The sequence below is a fragment of the Diorhabda sublineata genome, chromosome 3 (genome assembly GCF_026230105.1).
Source record: "Diorhabda sublineata isolate icDioSubl1.1 chromosome 3, icDioSubl1.1, whole genome shotgun sequence".
In the NCBI taxonomy this organism is placed as follows: domain Eukaryota; kingdom Metazoa; phylum Arthropoda; class Insecta; order Coleoptera; family Chrysomelidae; genus Diorhabda; species Diorhabda sublineata.
The window spans coordinates 18,393,745-18,415,497 of NC_079476.1; the positions used below are offsets into that span (position 1 = coordinate 18,393,745).

Here is a 21,753-nt window from a genome sequence, read left to right on the forward strand (position 1 = left end):
GAAATATGAAAAAATCTTTTAGACAAAAATCTATATATATATACTTGATACTTTTTCAAAATGTATTGTGGTAATTAATTACAATTCGTTTTTCTGTTGATGCTTTATATTAATGATCTTCAAGGTAAGAAAAAGACTAACATAACCTCAAAAAATCACATCAACATGAACAAGCAATTAAATAAAAGATGTTTGTATGGAAAAACCTTTGTAATAACGATATTCAAAACATGTATTAGTCGTTAATTTCATTCGTAGAAATGAAAGATCTAACCACGAGATTTTTTTCATTACAAACTTGACTTACGACACGTATTCCATTTTATACTTTTACGATGTAATTCAAGGCCTCACTTTCAAATAACCGTATTTAATTTGACATTCGATTTGCTGTAATTATGTCATCTTTAAAATGTTCAGTAATATATTGAAGAAATGAACAAAAAAATAATTTTTCCTAAATTGGGATGAAACTAAACTAATTTAAGTAATAGTGTATCACCTATTTAAGCTTGTAGACTGGACTAAATCATTATATAACAAGTCTATTAGTATAGCACTGTTTATATAATGCATTCATCCTGGTAGTTTTACCATAAAAATTTTCCGGGAATATTGAAAATGGAATAAAATAGTTTATTCTTTAAAATATGTTCTATTATTCTAGTTGTTTAAAATTAAAACTTACATGAAGTAACACAACGATTGTACAACGCTTAGAAACGAAGCGGTTTCGTAGTGGGATTGAGGCAAAATTAAACACCAAAATGTACTTACTCTAATATATTTCCCAGCTTTTGAATACTTATGTATGAAGATGATTTTAGAGTCATAGCATGGAAGTGATCTCTTTCATATTTTTAGCTTACATTCTCCTGTCCTAAATTCCTCTCTCTTCCTTAGGTCTTCCATCAACTCTGCGCACCATCTTTTCCTTTGTCTTCCTTTTTAACTTTTCTATGTTCATCATTTTTTTTGTTGCTCTCAAATCTGGCATCCTCTATATGTGACCTAGCGACTCTATTCTTTTGGATCTTATTATTTTGCTTAGAGCTACTTCCCCAAATAAACTCAGTTACTCTTAGCCATATTTCATCCTCCAAACAATCCAAGTTTTTCACCATCTAGTATCCTTCTGAGTATTTTCCTTTCTCAAATATTTTCTCTTCCTCTGCTTTGTTAACAATCCAAGTTACAACTTCCTAGCTCATTGTTATTATTATGGAGAAATAAGTTTCAGAAAAAACTATGGAGTTCCGGATTTCAAGTGTCATAACAAGAATCAACTCATTCTTGTTTTTGTTCCATCCCCGTTGATCTACATTTTTCCTTCTCTCACCATTGTTGGATGTGGTTATAGATTCGAAACTAATGTTATATTTAACGCTTTATTACGATTATATGCTAAATTTATATCTATAGTGGTTTTATGGCATGTTTTTCGTTTTTTTTACATCGCCATATAGAATTTAGAATTCTACAGTTTTAGCAACTATCTTTGAATCAGTGTTTGGATTTTTACATGTCTGAACAATCTCTAAGAATTTGTATTTCCACATTGTACCTTAAATGCGTTAAATGTGTTGCTGAACAAATAATAAACCTATTCACTCATACCTTCATGAAAACTTCTCATCATTATATCTTTTTTGTCATATTTCGTGAACCACTATAGAAGTGAGTCCTTTCTAATGTTTGCACTTGCTATCCCTTCGCTCACAACTTGACTTACTACAAGTCTTTAATTCTTTTCTCTTTAATTCAGTTACTTAACTGTGTTTAAGTATATTCTCACAAAAAATTATTTATTGGAAACTATGATTCCATGATTTTATAGTCTTGAACTTAATATAAAAATTTAAGAAACAGTTGCGATATTATTAGTATTATTTAAACGCAATGAAAAAAATTAAATAATATAAACTGTATATAAATATGTATAAACTTCAACTTAAAAAATTGTAATGATATATTGTATATTGTAGTAGGTATACTAAGTAGATGGTACTAATTGTAAATAAATATTTAAGGCATGTATAAGATGCATATATTCTACTTAACATTTATGTAGTGCAGTACTTGCTATTATTTCCGTTAGGTTTACACAAATAAATGTTGAATATTATCCACATATCTCACCTTGTATATATTTCTAATTTCATATGATATCTTGGAATATGATATATCATATAATATATAGTTCCTGTGAATATTTGTCTATCACAAATTATTGTAGTTCTTCCAATATCAATTGCAGATTATAAAAACCCTTGCCGACAATTTGGTTTGATCTACCATAGACGTAGATACCTCATTTTATAAATTAATTATTTATTATAAATACTATATATCTTTTGCGAGAGATATACCTCCTTAATTTGTTAAAACTGAATATTAAATTATAAAACGTAAATAGACCAGTAAGAGAGTTTGGTTTAAGCAGAGTATTTGAAGAAATTTATAAATTGAATTAATCTCATCAAGCCACGCCAATGCTTATCGCAGACTTTCTCGCAGGAACATTTCGAAGAAGCTGTGTACATACGGATTCGGGCAATAGAAATGCATTTATGTTTACGATCCGATGTTTTCATTAGTAAACAGTGGATATGATGAGTCCACATGAATTGATGGTTTGTCAGATGTTTACCTAATTTTATATGGGGAGTAACCATTATATTTCATTACTTAATTTGGTATGAGTGCCGTGCCTAATTGATGTTGGAAGAACTATATAAGTGACGATTAATTTACTACGTGAGGTTTACCAGATATCCTTAGAAATAAATTGCTAAAAGTCATAAATCGGGAGACAGAAAAAACTTTTTTACTTTAAACTAAATATAGTCAAAGACATAAAAACTTTTGCTTCCACAACCTAAACACGATTAAAGACAGAAGAAAATTCTTTGACTTAAACTAAACATTGAATTAGAGCCATCAACACAACAAATGCTGTTCATCACGATAATCGTGTAAATTTGGTTGTCTCGAGAAATACCTTCAAGCAGACCATAAATACTTGTACGAAACAATGAACAATAAGAGAAAGAAAAAAACAATCTTTTCAATTGCCTAAATGGAACAAGGTATTTCCTATCCATAACGAAAGCGTTTAGCCAAGGTTTTCATAAGTCAAAAATTCCATCTTTGACTGAAGAACATGGGTCAATTACAGTGACCGCAAACGTAAAGAAGGATATTGCTTCAAATTCAACTCATCAACTCAGAAATAGAATTGGAGTACCACCAATCGTATGGAAGAAATGCGCAGCTGAACTAACAAGTCCGTTAAGCACACTCTATAAAAGAGGTTTTTTATTGCAGGAAACTTGCTCGGGTTCAACACATTCTCAAAAGGGTAAGAGACGGCTCCTACAACTACCTTCCGATTGCTTCAGTTCCAGGCATTGCCGTTGTGGTTGCATTTTACACAAAAAAGAAAATTTAAGAGAGAATAACCTTTGTTCATAAAAGATAAACACAATTAAAGGCTATTAAACCTTTTTCGACTTAAACTAAAAACAATTAAAGATATAAAAACTTTGACAAAACCATTTCCAAATGACTCTAACTTTGTAACTACTAAATGTATTTATGATTGAATCTGTATTCAGTATATTATGTAAAACAGAAAATATATACAATGTGTACTGTCAAAAAAAAATGTTAATACGCTATTTTAGAGTAATGGTGTACTTCACTTTTTATACTTCATACACTATATTTTAAAATAGCTGTTTCCACTTTTAATATTTGTTACGTTTTCGTTAGCTTGTAGCGGGATCAGGAGCCACCGAAGAATCTGACGAAAAAGCAAACGCTCCAGATGGCGCTGAAAGCGAAGCACAGCATAAAAGCGTAGACGCTCATTACAGTGAAGGAATTCCCGGACCAGTCACCAGATTACTCGTCATTGCCAACAGAGGTTTAGCTAATTTAATCCAAGATTTAATCCTTGTAAGTTTATTTTACAAAATATTTTTACACTAACAAAATTCATGTGTTTCTTATCAGTTTACCTAACCACGTCATTATTCTACTGTTTTCTATGATTTTTATGTTTATCTATGAAAAGCTTCCAAAAATGTTTCTTCATATATTTTTTTCCATTATCTATGAATGATTATTATTTCTTTCTAAGTTAGGTTAGGTTGATTATCTTGGTAATAACGTAACTCCTGTAGGTATAACTTCTAACTTCAAAGTACTTTTGCAACTTCCATTTATATTTGACTAATGCAATTTCAGAATACTACCGGTCGTTTCGAAAGTTTTACCCAAACTCAAATAAGAAATAAATTGGAATCACTTAGAAAACTCACCAAACACATCAGCTCTAGGATCATCAAATCATAGAATTCATTACAATGACAAATAAGTAAATCTTTGAAATAATCACCAAAATGGTAGTTTTTAGTTTAGATATAACCCTAACAATCGAATAATCACTTATGCATGCATATTTATTCTTCATATGCACTGCCGAGTATAAAATTAGGATCACTCTGTTATTTGAGAAATTTTTATGTTTGTCGTTTTTTTTTCGGTTGTAACATAGTTTACTCACTGTTTAGAAGTTTATGTTGTTGAAAATTTATTGAAGGAAGAACAGAAATGAATAATAATACGTCGCAATAATTTTCTTTGAAATGAAAGAAAGGCCCTCTTAACAACAAGGAATGCTTTGGATCTGATTTTTGATCACATTTTGTCGCGAAGCTTTCTAGAATTTCTAGGAGCCGGCAAATGTCTCCCCATTTCATCCCAAATATGTTCAATGGGATCTAAGTCTATACTGCGAGCTGGCCAAACAAATTGCGTGATTTTAATCTCGTCAAAACACTCGGTAACTATCCTAGCAGTGTGAGGCCGTGCATTATCATGCATAAAAAATCGTTCTCAAAAAAAAATCATGAATGGTATAAAATTGTCTTTTAGAACCTCTGACGCTCGGCAATACATGCTTGAGCATATCTCCCGCCTTGTGCCTTGTCGTCGTCATACTCTTACACGTCTATCTAAGCTCGTAAGACATAATTGCGGTTCATTGGAATACAATAAGTCATTGCTGTTGTCCAAGCAAGGTACTCTCGTGCAAAATTCAACCTGGCAATCAGATGTTCACAGGAATGTAGCAGTCCAGTAGCTCTAGTTTGAGCATGAATCCAGCATGAAGTCGCTTCCTGACTGTCTATTTTCTTATGGTCACATTTCTCACTTCTTACAGATCATTTCGAAAGGAAACTATCGTGACCGTTCGGTTTATCGAAGCACTAGAAACGAAAAAGCGGTCATCTCTAGCTGTTGCACTCTTGCCTTGTCCAGAATCAGGTATTCGCGTGAACCAATCAGTGTCTTTGTAATCCTGCAAAACTCGTTTCTCACCATTTCTCAATGACAGAATTTATACGCATTGCAGTGACAATTCTATACAAACAATTTGGGAATTTAGGTGAGGGGACCTATAATTGTCAAACGCTTATCAAAATAGCAGAAACTTATTGGTTATTCAAGCAATCAATTAGGAAACCCTTATAGAACCGAATAAAAAACAAAAGAAATAATAATTTCTAACATAATTTCAAATTACGAGGTGACTCTAATTTTTTACTCGGCAGTGTAATTTGAAAAAGTTGGTATTCTCTTAACTTTTCATTCATATTTTGTTATATTATGACGACATGAAAGTAGTAAAGTAGTACTTTCACTGACGCTCTCGGCGTAAGTAAAAGTATGTTTGAATGTTTGTATCTAAATTATTCTAATTCATTTTTCATCAAAAATTATTGTACATACTGTAAATAGAGAATGAGACATTAATCCGGAGCGTTAGAAACGCAATTAGGACCCCAAATAATTCATAACTAAACACATCATTGAAATAGAAAATTTGACTATAAAATAGAAATAAAAATATAAGACATAAAAAAGTTTTCTTTTGTATCTAGAAAATGATAACACGATATAAAAATGAAATTTTTAAAATTATTTCCTCTTAATAAACGGCATTCAGATGTCCTAAAATTAGGATTTTTCATCAACCGAGAAGCATCCCAACTCAATTTGCACAATACATAAATTAATAGAGCCTGCTCTGCGCGTTTCTAAAATTTTCTGTGCAGCAAACTTAAAAAAATGTAAATTGATCATATTTTCGACAATTGAATAGTAAACAGTTGTTTTCAAATGAAAATTCTTCAATTTCTAATCTTATTCACTTAGGACTAGAATCAACTAAGTAAAATTCACAGCGATTAAATATAGAACATATAAAAATAAAACAGGGAAATCGAAAGTGAAATATTACCGTTTAAACCCAAAAAATAACGGTTTAGTTGGTAGTCTTTCTTTGCAGTGCTAAAATAGGGAAAAAGTAAGAAAAAATCTAGTTAGACAACATTTTAGCGCTGACGATGACTAAAGCCTGTAAACCGAGTTCTTATGTACATTATAGCTAAGTTAGTTAACTTTTATAAAAAAAAATGTATTGTTTTCATTGTTATTTACTATAAACAAAATTTAAAAGCGACGAATTAGGCAATCTGAGAAAACAGCTGCGACCATCTGAATGAATGATTTTCTCGTATGTGTCCGTGCTGGCTTTTTGGTTTTTCCGATAGTAAGAGTTGTTTAGTATTGTTTTTTTGTTGCATAGTATTAAGAGGACTGCATAGATACTCTTCAGATCTATTTCAGTGGAATAAATACAGCTATAATTAAGTATTTTACAGTTTTTAGCGTGAATCTGCTAGTAAGATTTCCATTTCCAAGTTTATAAAACATGAGTGGTTTGCAAAATAATAACCTAGTGGCAGTTGAAATGTACGAGGATAATCTGAAAGCTGTAAGTGGAGTTAAACCCTTTTCATTAGATGAAAAGAGCTTCAGTCAGAATCCTGTTCATTTTCCATTAGTTTCCGTTCAAGATTATATTTACCAACACTAAGCAAAGCACTGCATTGTGAAAAAAAACGACAACGTCACATTTCCAGGAGGAATTCTTCTAATGAGAAACAATTTCGGAATTAGACTATAAATAACAAGGTCTGAAATCGATCAAATAAGTCCACACAAGTGAACAAAATTAAGTAAATTGAGTGGAAAATAAAAGTATTTAAGTAAAATCAATCCTGAACGTATTTGGAAGAAATACATACCTTTTCAGTAAGTCTTTCAAGTTTGAAAATCATTTGAGGTGTCGAGTACATAAAAATAAAATTAAAGGAGAATCGCCTGACTGCCAATTCAATCACAAACAATAAAGAAAAGTAAAAAGACGAATGTATAAATATATTATTTCAGTATATTTGAACATAAAACCTTCCAAATAAATCACAAAAAGTACGTTTTCTTTTATATTCAAACGTACTTTCTCTCAATAAACTCCAAATACAGTCACTCACCATATTTTAATTGCATTGTCCTCGATAACATTCTTTAAATTTGCTCTTCTGAATATTCGAAAAGTTTATTGTTTATCAAATTTATCTAAATTAAATGTACCAAATGCAGAAGAAATTTAATAATAACTCAAAAGCAGGTAACAGTGTGATACCTCGCGTACATTTATCTAGTAAAGGTTTACTGCAAGCCTGAAGTCCATATTTATTTATGCGTGACTCACATTACAAGCAAGATGCGCGAAACAGTTGATTCCGCAAACTTCCAACGACTAGCCTTACGATTTATTTATGGTCATCGCAAAGGCCAGACGTACCGGAAATTGTAAAGGGTTAAAATCGAATAGTAAATCTCTCCTATGTATTTTCACTAAATGATTGTTGCATCAATGACGTTATTTATCACCTTTTTCACAGCCAGTTCCATTGCACAATCGAGGTTGATTAATGTTACGCAGGATGATGACAACTGATCCTACTTTAACTACAATTTGTAAGGTGATTATCCAAGCAATTCCAGTGAATAGTTAATCATCATGGATCATAACGATGTCGACTGATTTAAAGGAAATAAAATTCTGAATGGTCGCATTGAGATCCATTATTTTTTGCCGCCAATATTGCTTTTTCACCCAGTCAATTATGGTTATATCTGGGAAAATACGCTGAATAAGCTCTTCTTTCGTGTCTGTCATCAGAAATACTGTGGGTAATGTGATGAATCCGGTCGAGATGTCCACTGCGACCATATTACGTATATCCAATGTCTAACTACTTCGCAAATACATTTGCAGTTTTTCATCTTGTTGCAAAAATACTCTCATGTTAGCAGAGTACACAAAATAGTAAATAACTTGAAATGTCACTATTATAAAGGATCACCGAAATAAAAAAATTCTCTCTCACGTAGTGGTAATCGTCTATCGAAAAGATAGAAGGATGCATTCTTTGTCTGAGATATCGATCGACATATTAGTTGGTTGTCAAATGTGAAATATTATGATTGCATTCAGAAATTTAATGTGTGACTAAATATTAAAGAAAAACAAAATTTTTGTTTTTATTTAATTCCGAGCGTTTTTATTGTTATTCTCGTTTTAAACTTTCTCTGTACTTCCACAAATAATTCAAGACTAAAATCAGCCAAATCGGTCCAGCTGTTATCAAGTTTTAACGAGACTAACGAACAGCAATTCATTTATATATGTTACCGGAAATGTATACAATCTAGGAATTGTATACAAATCCTAAGAAATTTATATAAATCCGAAGCTATTTAGGAAATGTATAAAATATTGTTTCAAAAACTATTCAATACATAAATGTCCTAGGAAACGTGCACAATTCCTAGTAATTGTATATAATTCCAATATCGTATTAGGAAATGTATAAAAATAATGCTTTCTGTAATAGAACACATTGAGAATAATAATTTTTATTAAAGCACTCGTTAAAACAACAACCTAACCTAACCTAACCTAACCAATAATCACGAGAAATCTTTATAGCTGCTATTTTTACCGTGGAAATTTCTTCAATTAACTCTTTATAACGTTCATCTTCAATATAAGCAGTGCTTTTAGCGTTTGTTAATGTTCTTAATGATGCTAAAGTACTATAAAATCGCTCTTCCATAAGCGCGATAAGTGATTCGGTAGCCATTTTGAACAACAGCGACGTGCGTACACGTGATGGATAACATACATTTCCGGTAGTATCATATACATAGATGACGGAAGAATAATTTCTTGGTGACCTGCTTCTGTTGCAATTTTGTCCTATGAAAAATTATAACTTCTTACAATTTCTAAGAATTGTTGACATTATAACTTTCGTGGAAATATACATATCATGTTGGCACTAAATCTGGATAATTATTACTGAAACCTGGTAACTTATTCCTTTGACGACTATGGTAGGATTCTTTATCTGTACAGCGTTGTATCCTGACTGCTAAAAACATACATCCAACACTTCTTCTGACAATAAAAACCCAAAACGAGGTAGAGTACACCACAAACTTTCAGGGAAACAATTAATCTCACTGTGCATAAAGATAGTTGCGAATTAAGTCTTCTTGGATCAAATCAATGCACTTTGGTACACCATATTCTTTTCGTGTTTTTTCAAGAGCTATCGAATTATTCACAATTTTCCAAACTGTACTTTTAGGAATGCTCGTTTAAGCTGAAATATCTTTCAATGAATAGTATTTTCGTTACTTTGATCTTCTAACATCAAGTAATTTGCCTCATCAGGTACACATTTGCGCTGTTCGGTAGACAGTTCAAAAGATACTATCGAACTTTATCATACACACTGTTTCGTGGTTCGAAACGAACTGACACAGAAAAAGGTGTTGGGACCATAGATAATCTATTCTATTGCATCTCATATATTAACTCTAGCCCAGTCAGTTTCTTAGATCGTGAAAAATTCTATCTCAGAATTTAAGGTGTTTCGCCAGACTACAGATTACACAAGAACAAAAAAGGAAAAAAACAGTTTAGAAAAAGTACTTTTCCATTTATATTCAAACAGACTTTCTCTCAATAAATCCTAAATACAGTCGTTGTTCTCGTTAACGTTCTTTTGAGGTTATAATTTCCTGACTAAAAGATTCTTGTCCTTCTGAATATTCAATAATTTTATGTTATTGCTTTCAAATTTATCTATTAAGAATATGGCATATCCATATTTAATAGTAGTATACAGCCCATGAACTCAAGTTCTTCAACTAACTTTCGGTGTTTAACAATTTCATTGTTTTCTTTTTAAGTTAAAACTTAAATATTTCGAAATTAAAATAATTGGAATCTTGTATATACTTTGCTATATGTACCATGCTTCAAATTAAATAGTTTTTTGTATATATTGTACATATTTTTCATGAAATCAAATGCCAGTAGCTAGTTGAAAATGATATACCACATAACTCAAAAAATGGCAACGCTGTGACCCTTCGTGTACATCTATTTAGTAAAGGGGCTCTTTTTAAAAGTTTTACTGCAAGCCTGACTAACTTTACAAGCAACTTGATTAAATTTTTAGTAAATCTGGCGAAAGACCCTCAGAAATCCGTTGCAAATTGTAGTCGATGTTTGTATTTTTATTGTAATACTGTTTGTATTTTTGTTATTTATAGAAAAATTTACATGTAACTTTCCAATATAAATAGCTCACGCTGTATAAACGTGGTTTTTGATGTGTTGAAACTATAAAATAATAGCTAAGATCGAAATAACAGGAATAGAAATATTGAAGTTTACTTTTATATTATATCAATTCAAATTAATCACACTGTATATTAATATTTGTCGTTTCAAGATATTTTCAAAGCTACTGGCAGCAATTTATATATTAATACATAAGATTTGCGTACATTATTTCAACAACTATTACGTAAACGCTATACATATTAGAAAGTATATTTTCTTATAAAAAATTTAAATTACACCACATAAAAATTAATTTATTGAACATTCTTTTCTTTCAATACTGACTGGTGTTGTTTAACATTTTTTCAAATCTCTAGTTTCTTTAAATTTGGCAACGTAGTACTACGATTTTTGGCTGGTATTGTTGACGCGCGTTAACAATAAAAGATGACTGTTGTGAACTCAAATGTTTTAATCTCTAATACAGTCCTAATATCAACAGATACGTCAGTTGAATAAATTGAATTTGACTTTTAATATTAATTATTGATTCTCTATTATTAAACAAAAAAATTCTAGTCATAGCAGAAACAGAATTACATCTATAAACAAGGTGTTTCTAAATTCATGCGACAAAATTCGTATGAAATTAAGATGGGTCTCACCTATAACAAATTTCATAGGTTATATTATTTTTCTTCACGTGTACAGTCCATGACACGTAGGCTACATTCATGTATTTTAGCTAGATGTGGTAATTTCCAGCATTCATATGAATGGTATCACATTTTACATCTTAACTGTTATTAAAAAAATTATAAATTATGAGAAAAAAAATTTTTCTAAATAAAACTAAATCTAATTTCCCTCAGTTAGTTCTTTGCAAGTGCACGAAAATTGCCGAATTTCAAGTTTCTAGCTTTACTGAAATCTTAGTCACCACCTTTTAAGGTTTTAAGGGTGATATCTCGGAAAGGGGTAGGCTGAGGAAAGACCCATCTTAATTTCCTCCATGAATTTAGGAATATTTAATTTATAAACTTAATAAAATGTAGTAAATCATAAACAACGAAAGAAGTTGAGTTTGTATAATAATTTTTTTTAAAAAAATGTTATCATTAAATTAAAAAAAAAATATTTAACATTGAATTCGACTCCTGCTTTTATACTCGGAAAAAAATCTGGCAACAAAGCATATATAATTTGATATTTATAATAATATTAATATTTACCTCAGGAATATAAATGTATTAATATATTTTATATTGTTTATAAAATGAAAATGTATTTGCATATGATACGAGTATTATATATTTATTTCAAATAGAGAGAAAAATAAAAAGCATGTTATAGTCGCAATACTGATATGCGATCTTGTTAGTTGCAAATGGCGGTCTTACATCTACACCGATCGTAACTTTAGAATGAATATTTGTATAGAGTTTAAAAACAAAATATCTCTCTGCAATTATCCAGAAAAATTTCTTGTTTTGGGTTCGAAAAATTGTTATATTCTAAAAATCATTCAACTTCCGGTAAAAATAACATGATGACATTTCGTTGTAATCACCGAAAAGTTACTTATTTCGTTATCTTAATCGATGCAGAATTTTTACTATAATATTTCAGTACCCTTAAAAACCACAAATGTTGTATACATCCTCAATTGTTTTTTATTAAAATTTAATAATAACGACCAAGGACTATTCGAATTGACAGCATTAACCAACATTATTTTTGGCTGCCAAACAAAAACTAAACCACGTGGCATCTTCAAACTTAAAACTATCCTGTATAGATTGTGTACTTTCTAATATAATTTCATTGATTTCAGTTTGTTGTACGTTTATGTATCTCAACTCTTATTTTTTGTTTAATTTCACCGGACTAATTGTTCATTGGAAAATATTTTGTCGGTAGTCAAAAGGAAGTTTATTGAATTCAATCGAAAAGGCTTAATAACAAGCCTCAAAATTATGTTTTCGTTCAAAACATATTCATTTTTACGTTGAAATTATGGTATATATATTAAATAATTGTGGCCAAAGTATGCTAGTTGAATCATAATAGAATAATAATGCAAAACGCAATCATTATCAGTAAGTGTTTTAAACTTATAGAGGATTTGAGCTGCAAATTCAAATAATAACAAAACGAAGCAAAGTGAAGGAAAGAATGTGAAAACTGTACTGTTAGATTAAATGCGATATTTATTATTAAATAAAAATATAAAACTACTTCTCCAAGTCAGACATTTCCAGATACTTTGTAAACACTTTCTCTAAAGCAGGTCACCTTGAATGCATTGTATTTCGTTTTATAGCTAGAACCAATTAATTGATTGCGCAAATCTTATGTCTTATTTTTTTAATTGTTATTTTCAGCACATTCTTACGAATATCTTTTATTATTTCAGCGCTTAGCCCAAACCAGTGAGAAATTAGTCAATTTCAAGGCTCGTTTGATAACATCCCTCATCTAAGAAAATGATGCCATTTATTCCATAGACGTATTTCTACATTTTTTTGTACAGAGATGTTTCTATATACCTACTCAAAGCTGTCGAGATTTTTAATAAACTCTACTACGATGGGTACATTATAGAAATTTGAAATTATCAGTTTTTAATTAATTTATCAACCCCTTTTTTTGTTATTTTATTTAAATTTGTATATAGCGATAGTATTCTTATTCGGATGTTGTCTTGAAATTTTATATCACTTTTCTTGCCAATTTCGCACCGTTTTCTATCTATTATATACGAAAAAAAACCAAGGTTTCATCTAAAAACAAAAATTTCCCAATTAATTTTGATAAAGAAATAACTTTTCAATAATTATATTCCATCATTATTTAAAAATATCTCAATACAACCCTGTTACTATTTATTTTAATTTCTCGCACCAGTGGAATCAAAAGTGGGATAAAATTGTTTTTTTAATTTTCTTTTAATATTCTTGACTAATATTGAAACTTGGTATATGTATTATCTATATCTTCAATATTCTTTTGTGGAATATAATAACCTGAAGAATTGCTCACCTTAAAGCTATTAAAATGTCAAAAATGATTTATCTTGATCAGTGCAGAGCTGTAGATAGAATTTTTTGTTAATATCCTTGTATAGATGTATGATAAAAATAATTTCGTTATAATTTGTGTTACTATTGTAGATTTCTACTTGTAAATTGATTATATATTTTATTATTGTGAACATTTGAATAAAACTTTTTTTACTAATGTGTTTATCATTTTACACGCCAATTTAACAAAAATTTTGGTGCCCTAGAACGTTTTATGTGAAAAAGACAGTGTTTACAAAAAATATATGTTTAAGAATGACAACACTATCCAAAACTTTTTTCTTTTTTTTTTGAAAACTTTTTGAAGTTATTGATATTAGTTTTCAAGTCAGATAACGAGCTTGTTACCATCTAATGGTGTAAAAGATAAATAGTTATTGTTTTGGTAGTGGCAATAACTGTATTTTTAATAGTATTTACTAGGTATATGATTTTGGCAATGGCAAAGATTGCTTTCTAGTTTTTGAGGAGCTTTTCCAAGAATAGAAGTTGTTTTCAAATTCCATCATTTTCTACGAACAATAATAATCGTAGTATAAGAAAGTCGCGCCCAATATCGGTTTGAGTTGTAGCAAAACCTGCCTTACGAATTCACACAGGGCTTTGTAGTGGTTTTTCTTATTTTTCAGCATTTTTATGAACAATTACAATATCAGAACCAGAAAATGACACCTAATAGTGATTATTTGAAGAAAATACAGTGCTTGCAAAAAATTTTTATCCAAACAGGTTTGGGTTCTAGCAAAACCTATTTTTTGAGTTTTTGGGAGGGTTTCCTAGTAGTTTTCCTATTCTCATCATTGTCTATGAACAATTACAATCTTAGTAACAGAAAATGGCATCGAATGGTGATTACTTAAGGAGAATACAATGTTCACAAAAATTTTGTATCCAAACAGATTTGGGTTGTACCAAAAACTGCTTTTTGAATTTATAGGAGCGTTTCCTAGTAGTGTTTCGCATTTTTCAGCATTTTTTATCAATAATTACAATCATAGTGGTAGCAAATGGTACCCAGAGTGATTACTTAAGGAGAATACATTGTTTACAATAAATTTTCATCCAAACAGGTTTAGGTTGAAGCAAAACTTGCTTTTCGAGTTTCCAGAAGTTTTTCCCAGTAGTTGTTAATTCATTTTTAAGCATTTTTGTAAACAATCATATTCTTAGTGACAAGAATTGGCAACTAATAGCGATTACTGAACAATAACACAGAACTCACAAAAAATTTGAATTTGAATAGATTTTGGCAATGGCAAATGCTTTCTATTTTTTCAATAGCTTTATCCAGAAGTTTTTATCAGTTTTCACCATTTTACAAAAAAACAATCTTAGTGATAAGAAATCTTCTTCTTTACAATGCGTCTTCTCTTTACTTTTTAACGCTCTTTTCATCCACTCATTTTCTTACATTCTGCCCCAACCAACATAGTGTTTTTACCCTTATTACTTATAGCTGATCTCTACCTGTCCATATAACCTCTAAATCTCTGCGTTCGTTCTACTTCTCTATTTATCTTGGTCTATACGTATCCCACCAAAAAATGTTCTTTAGCACAACTCTCATGTATTTACCCTGTTTTTCCCTTTATTATTCGTGACCCAGCATTTACTACCATATAACATCAAATGCATCACTTTTACCTAATGCTGTCACTCCTAGATATTCAAACTCTAGTATACTATCGAACCAGAGTTTAAATAATTTATATTCAAACATATTTGGGTAGTAACAAAACTTGATTTCCGATTTTTTAGGACCTTTTTCTATTAGTTGTATTCATTTTTTAGCATTTTATATAACTAATAACAATCTAAATTAGCGACAATAGCGATTAGTCAACGAAAAACAGTATCTCGAGGAAATTTGTGTTCGAGAAAATTTTCAAATTGACCTGTTCACTCCTTTTCTTTGAACTTGCTACTATTTTCTAGTCTTTCCCGTAATCAATGACTCAACTAAAAAGTAGATAAAGGAGCCCAAAAAATTTTAGTGGACGAAAAAAAGTTTTGAAACGTATTCGACAGCACAAGTTGTAATTTAGCCATTTCTAAACAAATATTTATTTTGAAGTTACAAAAACTAGTTTAGGCGCTCCTATCAACTTTTCCAAGTAGTTGATATCTTTTTTCTTCATTTTTCATATTTAATAACAAATTTAGCGCCCAACAACTGTCATTGAACACAAGAGACACTGCTAATACTTTGGTCTAAGGACATTTTAGTAAAAGTAAAAATTGATTTGCACTTTTCACAAATTTTAGAGGTTAAAAAAACTATTTTTCGATTTCCTAATAACTTTTCCTAGTAATAAATATGGTTTTTCAACATGTTTTGTATCACACTTGGCGCTCAATAATAATTAATGAACAAGATGTTGTTTTCAAAACATTTTGGTTCAAAGATATTCTGGTAAGAGCAATAATGTCAACTTTTTGAAAATTATACCATTGTGAATTGTTAACTAAAAAGTTTCTATCGCACTCAACAGTGTTTATTATCCAAGAAAAATGTTTTTTGAGGTTAAAAAAATTACTTTTGGTTTTTCTATTAATTTTTCCAACTTGTTAATGAAGGACGAAGTCACAAAAATAAATCAAGGAATTAAAGAAAAATAGTCAAGGTAATCTAAAGACATATTTTATTCAAACTTATTCGATAACATATCATTTACATATCTAGTACATTCCAGCATACGTTTTGCAGAACATCAAACGGTGTTCATTACAGATTGGACATTCGTAACCTGCGCAACCTTCGTTGGTTTTTTTGACACTTTTGCGTGAGCAGTCGGCTTATCTCACCCTTTTCAATAATTTTACCCGTTCATAGGCTCTTTCTTTACGAACGTCTAGGCCCAGAATTCCAACAATGCCGATTTTCAAGGCCCGACGCAAAATAACCGACTCATAAAGTTTGAGCAGATGCGTTTTGATCAGATGCAGTGAAATCTGTTCAAAGAACGTTATGGAAAAATACCTCACTTGCAATTGTAGTATTTACGTTTACACCAACAGAATCCGAGAATTTAACATGGCCTAATCCTTCACATTACCGTATACGAATAACATATTTGTTCAAAAGTATATGTGTCTCCTTTTGTTCAGAAACTTCATCGCTTTTTTGAGCCTCTTGATCCTCGTGAGATATTTCTCGCATTTTGTCGAGCAGCTCTTGCCGAATTATTCGACTCCGAAGATTATAGGCCATCTTCCTTAACACAAAATATTATTAGTTCATAAAGAAAAAAAATTCACACTTTCAAAATATTTTCAAAAATTCAGAGCATTCAGAGCTGTAACTGTCACTCTGGGGTTGCTGATGACCCTACTTCAACTTAATCGAGTATCACAAATAGACTGACGCACTTGGCCTATTGGTAGGTATACTAGGCTAAAGAACAACTATCACTAGATGGCACTACGGACCCAATTAAAGGTTAAATTTAAATATTGATGAACGAATATTTTTGTTTGAAGAAATTTTGGTGTTAAAAAAACTGTTTTTGAATTTCAAGGTAACTTTTCTGAGTAATAAAAATCATTTACTAACCTTTTTGTATATGTAATAACGAATTTAATCCACCCAATGGTGTCCAACAAAAATGATGGTGCTTGAAAAAAATTTAGTTCAAAGACACTTGGGTAAGAGCAAAATCTGATTTACACTTTTTTCCAAGTGTTTTTTTCATTTCTGGTAATAAACTATGAAATTTTCAATGGAGCCTAGCAGTTTTTATTGGACGATAAAACAGTTGTTAAACGTTTTGGATATCGTGAAACAAAAAATACGTTTTACTCTAATTTTTTATTCAATATCAAAAGCTACAAGTAAATATTTTATTAAACCCTTTGGTAGTTTTTACAGAACATCTATTTTCTGTAAAACATGAGCTAATGGCTGAAATAACAATAAAATACTGAAAATTCCAATACTGCTCTAGTATTGACAATAGCTTACATTTATTAATATATAATTAATGATAAATCTTACAAAGATTGCCTACTTTAGGGAGAAAATTAAATTTCAATTGATAAACATATCTAAAATTGAAAAAGACAGTCAAGTAAAATTTCTCATCAACTATATATGAATTTAATAAAGTACTCGCCTCCAGTCTCAACATTATATAAGTACTAAACATTGCACCTAAACTATAACTTATTATCTAAATTTTTCTATATTCACAAGAATTTAACACATTTATACAAAAAAATTCAAGCGATTTGTAACATACCATGTTCGCATATCTTTAATTTATTAATTTGAAAAGACCACAAGTATTCAAAAATGCAAAAAACGCTTCTCAATATATTTTTAATTTTATTTTATAAAATACTGAGATGTAAAATGGAAATTTTATTGTTTCTGAACATAAAATTTTCCAAGAAAAACTAAAATATTAGAAATTTGGTAGTAATTTTGTTAAAAATGTTTTTCAAAATAAATATTACAAGGAATTATGTTTCTTATTTTCAAAAACTTTTATTAGTTTTAAAAATGTGGTAATATTTAATTAATTTATCTACATTACCATATTTTTAAAACTAACAAAAGTTGGTTCAATTGAATGGAATCAAACAAAAAAACTGAAAATAGAATGTTTTCTTATTAAAAATATATTTATACAGAACATTTCCTCAAATTTGGGTCACAATCAATTAAAAAATAGTATCGAAATATCCTATAATATAAATAAATCAAAATCTTATGGAATACATCAAACTTAATAACCAAACTACAAATTTTGCTTAATTATTTATCAAATTCCATTAAAATCATTGTTGATACCTATAAAAGTAAAAAAAAACTGCTACTGCTAACACAGCTTAGAAGCAGACGTCACTAAATATTTGCAATTTACACATTAATGGAGAACAATGTTTTCCATAATATAAAAAAATTCTCATTTTCTAAATCAAACGTATACGTAATTTTTAAATCATAGTTAACGTTTATATTGTATAATATGTCAAAAACCTTCATAGAACTAAAGGTTAGAAATTTACCAGTAAAAACTCAATGTAATAACACTGAGAAAAAGAATTTACTATAAGTACTGAAAAACTATGTTAATATCCATTTTATTTTTTTAAGCTGACAAAAATCGTTGAACAGAATTTAGTAGTAGGGTGGTGCCACAGTCAAAAATTTCATAGAATAACACTGAGAAAAAGAATTTCGTGTACTAACCAACTCTATAAGTACCGTTTCAATTTTTTCTACTCAAAAATGCGCACATTTGACTGTAATTTAAATAGAATTTAGTAGTGGTAATAGTAGAGGAAAAAATTCGATACAACACTGAGAAAAATAATTTTGCGTTCTGACAAACTCTGTAAATATCTATTTAATTTTTTAGCTGCCAAAAATGGACGTTTTCCAATGAAATTTGTATAGGATTTAGAAGTAGGAGTGGCACAGTCAAAAATTTGATAAAATTACACTGAGAAGAATAATTTCGTTCACTAACCAACCCTATAAGTATCGTTTCAAGTTTTTTCTGATCAAAAATGCACGACTGTAATTTGAACAGAAGTTTGTAGTCGGAGTGGTAAAGAAAAACATTGGATACAACAACACTGAGAAAAATAGTTTCGTGTATTGACAAACTCTAAATATCTATTTAATTTTTCTAGCTGCCAGAAATGGACGTTTTCGAATGAAATTTGTATATAATTTAGTAGTAGGAGTGGCACAGTCAAAAATTTGATAGAATGACACTGAGAAAAATAATTTGTTGTACTGACGATCTCTATAAGCATCAATTCAATTTTGTTTCTTTTAAAAAAATGCACGTTTTCGAATGGAAATTGAACGTAATTCGTAGTAGGAGTAGTAGAATCTGAAACCCGAGAGAATAACACTGAAAAAAATAATTTCGTGTACTGACTACTTCTGTATGTATTAATTTAATGGTTCTAAAAATGCACAATTTCACGCACTGAAAAACTCTGTAAAGGTAGATTTAAAATTTTTAACCGGCAAAAACGTACGTTTTCAAACAAAATTTGAACAAAATACTTAGTAGGAGTGAAAATGTTCGAATTAATTACACTAAGAAAAATAATTTCATGTACTGACCAACTCTGTAAGCATTGATTCAATATTTTCATGCAAAAAACGCACTTGTTCGAGTGAAATTCGAATAGAATTGGCAGTAAAATAAAAAATACGATATAAAAACACCGAGAAAAATAATTTATTGTACTGTAAGTATCGATTCAATTCTCTTAACTTCAAAAAACGAACGTTTTTAAGTGAAATCCAAACCAAATCGAGAGCTTCTTTGGAGCACTATCAGCTACCAATACACTTTTGGCACATTTTCGGCGATAGAAATGCATATTTTATAAGAAATACTGATTCAATTGGAGAATAATTATACGAAAGATCGATAATAAATAAGTATGTACAATTTTTGTTGTCAATTTTTTTCTTTAAATATATACACATCGAAGCCGTATTTGTCATGGAAATCAGTGGTGGAATTAGACAGCCGAATGTTTTCCAATAATTTCCCCCGATTTGGAATGCACGAATTTACCGTCGAATTCCACGGACATCTGCTTTTCTTCGTGAAGAGGTTCTCGTTCATCCCTGCGAATAAATAATTGTTAATTTTTCAAAGTAAATTCATTACAAACCGGAATTAAACGCACATGCCGTGATGCAACATTCAAATAAAATCATTCGAAGCAAAGAAATTATAAATTTGCATACAGGGTACAACAAAAAGGTAATTTACGAGAAATTAAAATATCTAAATGGCAATCAGATATCAAATGTGCGATTTCTCTCAATTACTTTGAAATATAACTACAGAAATATTAATGCAAATATTACTTGCACGTCATAAATCGTTTTACGAGGTCTAACACAATAATACGTTTTAAATTTGTTCATATTTAGCACTAAATGTAGTTTTTTTTTGAAATTATAGTTTAAACATCATAAATCAGTAACCAAGAATTTTTAAAATAAAAAATGGTCCTAAAATTCATAAAAATACAATAGTGTAGTGCACAAATTTCTAAATAATGGTTTTTCATATTATCAATCCATTGAAAATCAATTTCTCAAAGTTTCGATTCAAACTTCCCGCTTAAACGCTCATTAGCAATTTGGTGAGGCACTGCCGTCAGTACATAGTGAGTTTATCAACATTCGAGACAAATCTTTAATGTTTCACTTGTTTTTGTGTTATAAAATGTCTTTTAAAACATATAAATAGTGTATGGTGCCTCAAGGTACTAATACTTCCTTGAAAACACCTGAAAAACTATTTCACGTACCTAGAGCAACAAAGGGACGAAAAAAGTAGTAACAATTTGCTCGAAGAGATATATTTATTTTTTCAACTTTACAATAAATATTTTGTGCCCAAAATTTATAGAAAAATGGTATTCCACCTTTGTGATTAAAACAATAGGTATTTCATTTGTATTTGCTTTATATAAATCAGTTTATTTCTGTTATTCAGTTGTCAAATGACATGTAAAACTATACAGAGTGTTATTTAATTTATTTTTATCATAAATAACATGGTATGAAAGACAGATATTGAATATTATTAATAAAGCATTATGAATTATGACAGTGCATAATTACTTAATTGATATCCTATATTATATAACTTTAATGTGAAAAAAATGAGAGAATCACCAATCGAGCAAATAGTATATTTGCTCCGAAAGATTTCACGGTTTCTAAATTCAGCAGCACAGAAATTATTAGCTACAAAGAATTCTTCCACCATATTTGCATCAAGTTGGAACTATGCGCTTCACATTATAAACGTGTATAATTAAAAATAAAAATACACAAAAAAACCTGAATTTGGGTATAAATTTTTAAGTAAACCACAAGAAAATCAAATTATTGTTCCATTGATAACAAAAACAAAGTGAGTTAATGGGGCGTTTACTATGTAGTGACGTCATTCGATTTGTCTGTTTTTGATCACACGAAACGTTTAATCTCATTGAATTTCTTTTATTGGAAGTATTATATTTTTAACATGAAATGAGATTAAAAATTTTATGATGTATTTCTTAAGTCTAATGAAAACTCCGATACGAAAAATAGTTTACGTAAGAAAACCCAAT

General features: G+C 29.8%; 2 protein-coding genes across 5 annotated transcripts in view; one reads left to right on the forward strand and one right to left on the reverse strand.

Moving 5' to 3' along the window:
* LOC130442019 (uncharacterized) overlaps positions 1-13,801 on the forward strand; it is a 56,855-nt gene extending 43,054 nt beyond the window's left edge. For both annotated transcript variants that reach the window (XM_056775970.1, XM_056775971.1), the window contains exons 6-7: positions 3,775-3,960; positions 12,978-13,801. In XM_056775970.1, coding sequence (XP_056631948.1) covers positions 3,775-3,960; positions 12,978-13,043 — 252 coding nt within the window. In that variant the 3' untranslated portion in view covers positions 13,044-13,801. The remainder of the gene's footprint in view (positions 1-3,774; positions 3,961-12,977) is intronic.
* Positions 13,802-17,433: 3,632 nt separating this feature from the next.
* The window catches only part of LOC130442020 (fasciclin-2-like), a 283,194-nt gene continuing 278,874 nt past the window's right edge, over positions 17,434-21,753 (reverse strand). For 2 of the 3 annotated variants that reach the window (XM_056775973.1, XM_056775972.1), the window contains exon 10: positions 17,442-20,245. In XM_056775973.1, coding sequence (XP_056631951.1) covers positions 20,137-20,245 — 109 coding nt within the window. In that variant the 3' untranslated portion in view covers positions 17,442-20,136. Of the gene's footprint in view, positions 20,246-21,753 lie in introns of all 3 variants that reach the window. The other variant, XM_056775975.1, reaches the window with a different exon arrangement.